At 39.5% G+C, this 10,654-nt stretch overlaps 1 protein-coding gene across 1 annotated transcript; it reads left to right on the plus strand.

Moving 5' to 3' along the window:
* Window positions 1-1,918: 1,918 nt before the first annotated feature.
* Window positions 1,919-10,397, plus strand: LOC103330215 (thyroid adenoma-associated-like protein). The gene is made up of 4 exons (XM_016793544.2): window positions 1,919-5,480; window positions 5,722-5,993; window positions 6,743-7,339; window positions 7,798-10,397. Exons 1-4 carry the CDS (start codon window positions 2,106-2,108, stop codon window positions 10,244-10,246), a joined length of 6,693 nt encoding a protein of 2,230 aa, XP_016649030.2. The 5' UTR covers window positions 1,919-2,105; the 3' UTR covers window positions 10,247-10,397.
* The last annotated feature ends 257 nt before the right edge of the window (window positions 10,398-10,654 follow it).

Genomic DNA, 10,654 nt, shown 5'->3' on the forward strand with positions numbered 1-10,654 from the left:
TATTACAGCCGTCTGGCTAGACTCTTTTTTTTTTTAAATAAAAATTTTAGTGTTGTGTTGTGAATCCTCCATGTCAACAATCTCTAATTCTTCAAAAAATTTATACAGGCTTCAATGGTTTTATTGACCAACGATTGTTGGGGACCCAAAATTCTGTGTAGAGTTTGCTTTGATCTCGTGAGGGTGATGGATTTTCAAATATGTTGTTTATCTCTCTCCCTGAGGTTCAGCTGTGGTCTGAGGCTTGCTGTGTTTTTTCAATTTGTTCTGCCTTCGCAATTATTCTTGGCTGAACCAGTTTCCTTTCTCTTTCATAAATCAGAGGAAATGTTTTTGCAACTGTTCTTAGTTGAAGCCTGGTAATTCCATCAGCCAATTTTCAACTTTTTTTTTAATTCCAGAAAAAGAAACTGATCCAGCTAAAGAGTAATCTCACCAAAACAGAACAAACCGGAAAAAGCATTAGAAGCCTGAGACAACACTTGAACACCAGAGAGACGAACAACGGAGTTTAGGATTTATCAAGAGCTTAAGGTGTTGGAGTAAACTTTAGGAGTCGGAGATGAGATGTTGGAGGAAACCAAACAAATTGTAATCACTAATATGATAGCCAATTTGTTTGGTACCCTCCAACACTCATATACGACTATTAAATTGAGAAATAACCAGTAATTTTCAGTTTAGATGTCGGAAATAAGATATTGGAGGAAATTAAACAAATTAAGAATTTCTCATTGAGATTGAGAGGTTAATTTGTTTAGTTTCCTCAAACTCTCACTTACGATTTTTAAATGGAGTAATTACCAAGAAGAATATTTAGTTTAGATGCCGGAGATGAGATATTGGAGGAAACTAAACAAATTAGGAGTTTCTCATTGAGATAGAGAAGTTGTAATTTGTTTAGTCCCCACCAATTCTCACATACGACTTTTAAACAGAGCAATGGAGTGTTGGAGAGATTTGAGAGAGCCATATGCTAAAAGGGGTGAAAGGTTTTGGGATTTGAATACAATGAAATAGGTTCAGCTTCCTGCAACTCTCATCTACAGCCTCTTTCATTTTGAGTGAGAGCATGCTTTTGTGGGAGGTTTGTTGAAGACTGAACAACAACCCTGTATTTATAATAATAATAGCATATGCTCACATCTCGATGAGAGAAGAAGAAGAAGACCGAACATGTTTCATTCATGCATTGGTGCCTGCCAAGAAGCAAAATTTGCATGATAGTACGGACAGTTCAGATAAAATAGACCACAAAATAAATGAGCCCAAATATGAACATCATCTATTGGAGTGGGGATTGTATAGATGAGCCCAAATATGGAGATTTTGATCCTAGACCCAAGTCCCAAACAGAAAATTTAGAGATTCTATGGACACCCTCAAATGAACCGTGGACACCCAAGGTTTTTATTTTATTAAAAATTTGCGAATGCGAAGAATATGTGACTACCACAAAGTACACAAGCACAATAGTCTAATTTTTTTCCAAGTAACCTACAAAAAGGGGTATTCAAATTTGGGGAAAATGGGTAGATTCACTGCCCTAATCAATTGATCTTATCTATATCTACTAACAAAACTTAAGTTGAAGTACATTTGAAAAACGATCTAAGCTAAATTATTTATAAAATTTCGATGAAAAATAAATAAATTAAGTCTAATCAAGTCAAGTTCAAGCTAGAACAAATCATAAGAGTTGAACTTGAGCACAATTGTACGAGCTTTGTTAAAACTTGAGGCGAGTCTGAATTAGAAAAATATTATCAGAGTAGAGCTTCATGCTCGGGTTGATTCGGCTCATTTATACACCTAGGTAGCGTCACTTGAGTCTGTAAATAAATTCAGAAGAAACACACCAAAACACTGCTAAAAAAAAAACAACAAACACACACACACCAAACACAGCCTAATTTTTTCAGTTCAAAGAGAGGGAGAGAGAAATTGGGTCCAATCTGACGTTTGCCCTAACTGCTGGTTCTACGTTTCCAACTAGTCACCAGCACGCAAGCACACAGGCACACAAGCACACAAGCACACAAGCACACAGCCACCTCCAGGGTCTAAATTCACAACCATGTCCTCCAGGGTCTAAATTCACAACCATGTCCTCCAAATGGCGTGCCATACAGCACCGCCATCGTTACACTTACAATACCGTCGTTTTCCCCTCTTCCTACACAGAGTCCCTGAACTCCCTCCCATCACAATTATCCAGCTTAAAATTCTTCTCCCAACTCAAAGAACTAGTCTCTCTGAACTCCACATATGCCCAACTCAACCACACTAAGGGCCTCGCTGCAGCATTCGGGGACTTACTCACCAATGGGGACGAAGCTACAGTCGCCCAAGCGGCGCCGTTTTACTTGGAGCTTCTTTTTCTGGAGAATTCATTGCCTTTGCATAAAACCCTTGTCTCTGTTTTGGCCAAGGCTCGTACTTTTCAGGCTTTGATCGGCCGATGCTATCGTAAGCTTTGCGAAGACTATGGTGGCGGCAAGGGGAAGCGATTTTGTGTGTCCCGCTCGGCTTTATCAGTGATGGGTATGCCCAAGTTGGGGTTTTTAGTTGAAATTGTCGAAGAGTGCGCGGTTTTGATTGCTTTGGATACAGTTTCTAGCTTGAATGGTCTGGTTTCGGAGACTAAAGGGTCTGCTCGGCCTTCGCCGATTGTTATAGAGCAATGCCAAGAGGCTTTGTCTTGTTTGTACTATTTGCTTCAGCGTTTCCCTTCTAAATTCGAGGAATTTAATAGTTCTAGGAGTGGTTTTGATGCTGGCCATTCGAATGTTTTGGAGATGAGTGTGACTGTCGTTTTAAGCATTTTGAAGTCGTTGGCGTTTTCGAGGGACTGTTATGTGGCTGCTGGGGTGAGCTTTTGTGCAGCTTTGCAAGTGTGTCTCAGTCCTGAAGAGCTGGGCTTGTTTATATTTGAAGGTATATTTCACCCAACTGATTATAGTAGTTTGGATGCTAATTCTGAAAGTGAAAAAAGGAATGCGATAGCCAAAGTTCCTTATAAAGGGGATATATACACTGAAATATGTAATTTATCTGACTTGAGTAGACTTTGCTTGATCAGAGGGATTCTTACAGCGGTTTCAAGGGCTGTGCTTAATTCCCATTTTGATATGTCAAGGGGTTATTCGAATGGTTATGAGGTTCATACAAATGGTGGCAACTGTGTTAAGACCATACTGTATGATGGAATTTTACCTGAGTTATGCAACTATTGCGAGAACCCTACCGATAGCCATTTTAACTTTCACACTTTAACTGTGTTGCAGATTTGTTTGCAACAAATAAAAACCTCAATGTTAGCTAATCTTACCATCCCATCCGAGCATTATGATCCCATCCCGGTGGAAATGGGAACCCGGATATTGAGAATTGTATGGAATAATTTGGAAGATCCTTTAAGTCAAACAGTCAAACAAGTTCACCTCATTTTTGATCTTTTCCTAGACATTCGATCCACTCTTCATTGGTCAGAAGGTAGTGAGAGAATAAGGTCATTCTTGCAAAATATTGCTTCAGATCTTCTCCGTCTGGGACCTCGCTGCAAGGGGAGATATGTTCCTTTAGTTTCACTGACCAAAAGATTGGGTACAAAAACTATGCTGAATATGAGTCCTAACTTGCTGTTTGAGACTGTACATGCATACATTGATGATGATGTGTGCTGTGCTGTCACATCATTTTTGAAGTGTTTACTTGAGGACTTGCGTAATGAGTGTTGGAGTAGTGATGGTATTGAAGGTGGTTATGTACTTTACAGGGAGCAATGTTTGCCTCCATTTTTGTATGGACTTGCTTCTGGGGTTTCAAAGCTCCGCTCTAATTTGAACACTTATGCTCTGCCAATTTTACTTGAAGTGGATGAGGACAGTATATTTGCTATGCTTTCTTTTATTTCGGTTGGTCCAAGCAAGGGCGAAAATCAACTGTTATATCCGGAGCTCTGTCGTGGAAACATGGAACTGAGAGTTGAACAGAAAGTGGCCATCTTAGTATCATTGCTCAAGGTATCTCGTCTTCTTGCGTTGCTTGAAGGGGACATTGATTGGTGCAATGATTCTGCAGTACATGAGCAATTTGGTGGGCTAGAAACAGATTTCCCTGATCGATATGCTCTTGTTTCTATCAAAGGGATAAAGGTTGAAGTTGTTGTCGAGTGGCTGGTGCTGGCATTGACCCATGTTGATGATTCATTACGTGTGGATGCTGCAGAGACACTTTTCTTGAATCCCAAGACAGCTAGTTTGCCTTCCCATTTAGAACTCATGTTATTGAAGGAAGCAGTGCCATTGAACATGAGGTGTTGCTCTACAGCTTTCCAAATGAAGTGGAGTAGCTTGTTTAGGAAGTTCTTTTCTCGGGTTCGAACAGCCCTGGAGAGACAATTCAAGCAGGGAATTTGGGAACCTCTTGAGCATAACAACAGCAATGAAATGCATCTTTCAAGTAGAAGTAAGCAAACTGAAGCTAACAGAGCAAGTGATCTTTTTCATTTCATGAGGTGGTTAAGTTCATTTCTATTTTTCTCATGCTATCCTTCTGCCCCTTATAAGAGAAAAATAATGGCCATGGAGCTCATTCTAATAATGCTTAATGTTTGGTCCATTGTGCCTGCTACTCAAGAAAAAATCAGTTCTTTGTCTTTGGAAGACCGTCTCTATCCCTATAATAAAGGAATCACTTTACCTGATTCAACTTTGTTGTTAGTTGGATCCATAATTGATAGTTGGGACAGGCTCAGAGAGAGTTCTTTTCGCATACTGTTACATTTTCCCACCCCACTTCCTGGAATTTCAGATGAATATATGGTCCAGAACGTGATTTTATGGGCTAAGAAATTAGTTTGCAGTCCACGAGTGAGAGAAACTGATGCTGGAGCTTTGAATTTAAGGCTGATTTTCAGGAAGTATGTCTTACAGCTAGGATGGACAGTCCGAGCTTCAGTTGATGTAGCTTGCCTTCGTTCACAGTCTGGCTTGGAAAACGGAGATTATCAGACTTATAATTCTAGATATCCTGCGATGGAGTATATAAGATCACTGATTGATTGGTTGGATGTTTCCATAGTGGAAGGGGAGAGGGATCTTTCTGAAGCATGTCAGAATAGCTTTGTTCATGGGGTATTACTCACACTACGATATGCTTTTGAGGAACTGGACTTCAACTCTGACGTAGTACTGTCTAGTATCTCAGAGATGAGACATTCATTAGAGAAGCTCTTGGAGCTTGTGATGCGAATAACTTCTTTGGCACTCTGGGTGGTTTCTGCAGATGCTTGGCATCTCCCTGAAGACATGGATGGGATGGTTGATGATGATGATTCCTTCTTATCAGAGGTTCCAGATGAGGTGGAAGTGAAAGCATCTCTATTGGAGCATGAAGACAGAAACTCCAAACTTGTGCAGAATAACAGGCGATCAGAACAGAGTGTAATGGTTGGCTGCTGGCTTGCGATGAAAGAGGTACTTGAATTGTTGTTTACTTGTAGTTTTGCTACTGAATGCAGCTATATATGTCATTGCTGTGATAATGTTTTTTCTTCTCAGAAAATGGATTTGTAGTTGAAACCTTATAATTTAACCCTCAAATGCGTAGGATATATGATATTGTATTGTGTAGTATGTACTGTCGAGACCAAGATTTGGTATATTTTACATTAATGAGGACCATGCATTTAATGGTTAAATCTTCCTTAATTTTCAGGTGAGTCTTCTTTTGGGAACTATCATAAGAAAGATTCCTTTACCAAGTAGCCCTTGCTCAGAATCATTAAATTCAGAAGGCACCTCTTCTTGTGCTTCCGATGTTTCAGTTATGATAGCTTCCGATGCAATGCTTGATCTGAAACAACTTGAAGCAATTGGGAATCACTTTTTGGAAGTCCTGCTGAAGATGAAGCATAATGGTGCAATTGATAAAACGAGGGCTGGATTTACAGCTCTTTGCAACCGCTTACTTTGTTCAAATGATCCTCGGTATGTTTCTGTTCATTTGAACATTTTAAAGTCTGTACATTCTAATATCTTATACTATTGTATTGTTTTATGTCAAGGCAACAACTTTAGTATAAGATGCTATGTATCTAACGATGTTATTTGTTGAATTATGCCATCACCATTCAGAAGATTACTTGTTACAAAATATATGAGGAGACAAAAGAAATAATTCAACCCCGTAGTATCTGTACGCTCTTAAGGAGTTAATCAAAGCAATCTAGGTTTAACTTGCAAAGAAAATTTATTGAGCACTATCCTTTGGTACAAAATGACCGTAAGAGGGAGCATAAATATGAGCACGAAATGACTGCAAACTGTCTTAGACTTATGAAATCCATGGGTTGGCTGAAAAACTAGGAAGCATGGATATGAGTGCAACACTAGATGAACTTAGTATAAGAATAGAAAAGAAAAGAAACGGCAGCCTTTATGCATATGCTAACACACAGAACTTCTGAAAAGGATTTGGACGTATAGCATTATGTAATCATGACAATCTAATAGGAAGGCTTACTTTCCCAGCTAGGTGCTTTAGTTTTAATTGATGGGATACATTCTTAAATTCTTATATGACCAGCTAGGTGCTGTTAATCTCATTCTGTCTATAACAACTTTACTGTTGTATATCACTGATGTTAACTCTTTCAACTGCATCATAGAGATTGTTACTTGTTATAATACATAGGCACGTGATCAATCCATTTTCTGAGATGGTTTTCCCCATACAGACTTTGTAAATTAACAGAATCGTGGATGGAGCAACTTATGGACAGAACTGTTGCCAAGGGTCAAACAGTGGATGACTTGTTAAGGAGAAGTGCAGGTATTCCTGCAGCATTTATAGCTCTATTTCTCTCAGAGCCAGAAGGTGCACCTAAGAAACTTCTCCCACGGGCCTTACGGTGGCTCATAGATGTTGCTAAAGCATCATTTGTGGATCCAGTTGAAACCAACAGCTCTAATTGCGCCTCAAGTAAAGTATCTTCGATAAAGTCAGACAAAAGTTTTGAGTCTCTGGTGTCGTCAGATATACATATAAGTGACAAGGTTTCGAAGATCCGTGATGAGGGTGTCATTCCTACTGTACATGCATTCAATGTACTCAAAGCCGCTTTCAATGACACCAACCTGGCTACTGATACATCAGGTTTTTCTGCTGAGGCTATGATTGTTTCAATTCGCTCCTTTTCTTCTCCCTACTGGGAGGTTCGGAACAGTGCTTGTCTGGCATACACTGCTTTGGTGCGTCGCATGATTGGATTCCTCAATGTCCAGAAACGAGAGTCCGCAAGGCGTGCACTAACTGGGGTTGAATTTTTTCATCGGTACGGATTCCTTGACTAATTAATCAAATAATTTTTTGTCTCTTCCAGTTGGATCCTCTCTTCCATGTTTTTGAAAGATTTAAACTTTACGTAATTGATTTAATTTCAAATCCCGAAAAGGGGAATAAGGATAGGCACTTAGGAAACATAATTTTTAGGTTGTTAAATTTGCTTTTGGCACTTGGGAAACATTTTAAAAGGGGAATAAGGAGCGGCATCAATTTGTTATTCCTTTTCTCTAAATGTGAATTGCTGTTGTTGAGAATGACTAATGCATTTTATCCATGATTAAATGGAGAACACGCACAAAAGAACCAGTATGCTTTGTGTACACTATCATTTGGACTTTTCTTTTATTGTGAACTTATTTCTTACTATCATGGGTTCTTGCTGAATGCACTGAGATTATATTAGGCTTTCCTGAATAAACTTTAATCTTAATGCCTTTTTCCATGAAGGTATCCCTTACTGCATCCATTTCTATTCAAGGAACTGAAAGTTGCTACTGAGTTGCTTGGGGATGGGGTATCTGGACAATCTAAATCCAACCTGGAAAATGCTGTGCACCCAAGCTTGTGCCCTGTCTTGATTCTGTTATCCAGGCTGAAGCCCTCAACAATCGCAAGTGAGACTGGAGATGACCTGGATCCTTTTCTGTACATGCCATTCATTAGAAGGTGCTCAACCCAAAGCAATTTAAGAGTCCGTGTTCTTGCATCTAGAGCTTTAACAGGCCTTGTATCAAATGAGAAATTGCCAACTGTTCTCCTCAATATAGTATCTGAGTTGCCTAGAATAGATAACCAAGACACAGTGACTCCTGAGTCGTCCCTATTATTTCACAATACCAAAAGACGACACCAGAGTTCATATAATTGGATTCATGGAGTTCTATTGCAGTTAAGTTCTCTCTTGGATACAAACTGTAGAAATCTGGCTGATTTCTCAAAGAAAGATCAGATTCTAGGTGACTTATTTCAAGATCTTTTACCGCATTCATGGATTGCAAAGCCCAGATGGTGCCCTTGTCCAATCCTCAATGCTTCTTTCTTAAAGCTGCTGGATCACATGCTCAGTATTTCAAGGACGTGCCATATGAGCAAAAATTTCTATGCTTTCCGCAACCTACTTTTGGAGTTATCTACAGAATGCTTAGATGTAGAAGCTTCTGAGGGGCACTCATATTATGATCCAACAATGGCAGAACTCCGCCGACAAGCAGCAGTATCCTATTTCAGTTGCGTGTTTCAGGCGTCTGAGAAAATGGCTGAAGAGGCTTTTAAGATGCCTCAGAGGCGTTCTCAGATTAATTCAAGATTTTTGAAGATACCTGAAATGGAAAATGCTTTTGTGGGACTCCAGGAAAGGCTGGTACTCTCTCTGTCAGATTCAGAATATGAAGTTCGACTTGCAACATTGAAGTGGCTGCTGAAATTCCTAACATCAACAGAATCTGGTAGTGAGTCCGATGATTATAGCAGTGAGATTAGGATTATTCAGCACTGGAACAGAAGTAACCTCCAAACTACATTGGTTAATCTCTTAGATGTGGAGAAGAACCACAGATGCTCATATTACATTCTGAGGATTCTGTTCACTTGGAATGCACTGCAGTTTCAGAAGCCTAGGGATGAAAAGTGCACTGAAACAATTTACATTGGTGGTATGGAATATGATTCTGTGTTTCTGCTTTGGGACAAGTTGATTTCCTTGTACAAGCTCACAAGACATGCAAAAGCTCGAGAAACACTCATCTGCTGCATGGGAATCTGCATAAAGAGGTTTGCAGGTTTATTTACAACATCTGTTCTTTCTGATGTAAGGATGAGGAGATTAACTGACAACAGTGAGTCTGATCAGTTAGAAAAGTTGACACAACTTTATAGCACAATTTCCTTTTTCACCAGCGTAATTAAGAAACATAGTGCTTCCTCTGAGCCAGTAAACATGCGCAAGGCGGCAGCAGAGTCTATCATAGCATGTGGTTTGCTAGAGCAAGCTGAGCTTATTGGTTCTACTTTGTCCAATAACCAAATCCCTTCTGAAAATCCGTGCTCTTATTTTGAACCCAAAGAAGCTGTTAATATTTACGCTCGTCAAATACTAGATATATGGTTCGCATGCATCCAGCTGTTGGAGGATGAGGATGATGGGATTAGACAAAGGCTTGCCATGGGTATTCAGGGGTGTTTTACTTGCAAAAGATCTGGAAGCTCCCATAGTGGAGTAGTTCCAACTCAAGTGGAGAAAGTGATAGGATCTTGTTTTGAGCATCTATCTTCCATCTTTGGTCACTGGATCGGGTATTTGGATTGTCTTTTACGCTGGATGCTGAATGCATCGAATTATGAGGTGGCCAAAGGAGATCTTGTGAGACAGGTATTTGATAAGGAAATTGACAATCATCATGAGGAAAAGTTGTTTATCTGTCAAATTTGTTGTTCTCAAATGGAGAAGCTTCCAATTTCAAAATCTTGGGCTGTTGACTTTCTGAACAAACAACAGTTTAGGGACTATTTACATGATTGGAGACTCAGATTTTCCAGCCAGTTGATGTCATTTGCCAAGGACCGCATTGGGCAACTAGGCGGGGCTGATTGGGTCGGTGGAGCAGGCAACCATAAGGATGCATTTCTGCCTGTGTATGTCAATTTGCTTGCCTTTCATGCTGTCTCAAGTTGCATATTCAGTGGGAAAACTGATGATGACATGCATCTGCTCTCTGATGTTGCTGAACTCTCTGGAGCTATAAATCCATTTCTTAGGAACCCTCTGATTTCTAACCTGTATTTGTTGGTAGTTAAATCTCATGAGGATGCTATTGGTTCGACCAGTGATGGCATGATCCCTAAATTGGGAGAGGATGCAATATGGGATGGATTTAATCCCCATTTTCTTCTTAGTTAAGATATAGTTTGTATGATAGCCATGATTCATGTTGTTTACTCATAGGAGGTTTGGCAGAATTTCAAGGGAAGTAACTTTTCGTCTTTTCTTTCCTTTTCCCCTTTTTTCCTGGGGAATAGTATACAGTTCAGTCGAGCATATTGTTACTCTACATGTCAACTTTCTTTATGCATTTTTTTGGAGCTTTGAGATTCAATGAAACTATCCATTAGACGAACAAGACTAGAAATTCACACACAAGATGACCAACGAGAATACTTGTTTTTGGTTCTTGTTGCCTCGGTCAACATGGATAGCCTTTTGTGTGTGGTTTTTTGGGTTATTGAAGATCTTAAAAATAAAAATAAAAATAAAAACGGATGTCCCAGAAGGGGCAAGAACTTTTTTTTGGGTGATTTTTATTTAAGA

This window comes from Prunus mume, linkage group LG4, assembly GCF_029339155.1.
Source record: "Prunus mume cultivar Tortuosa linkage group LG4, ASM2933915v1, whole genome shotgun sequence".
NCBI classification, from domain to species: domain Eukaryota; kingdom Viridiplantae; phylum Streptophyta; class Magnoliopsida; order Rosales; family Rosaceae; genus Prunus; species Prunus mume.

Bases quoted from the DNA above. Each gene is read 5' to 3' on its own strand.
- LOC103330215 (XM_016793544.2), top strand. From the start codon at position 2,106: ATGTCCTCCAAATGGCGTGCCATACAGCACCGCCATCGTTACACTTAC. The intron at 5,994-6,742 runs GTATGTTTCTGT...TTCCCCATACAG, and splicing joins CTTTGTTCAAATGATCCTCG to ACTTTGTAAATTAACAGAAT. The intron at 7,340-7,797 runs GTACGGATTCCT...TTTTCCATGAAG, and splicing joins GGGGTTGAATTTTTTCATCG to GTATCCCTTACTGCATCCAT.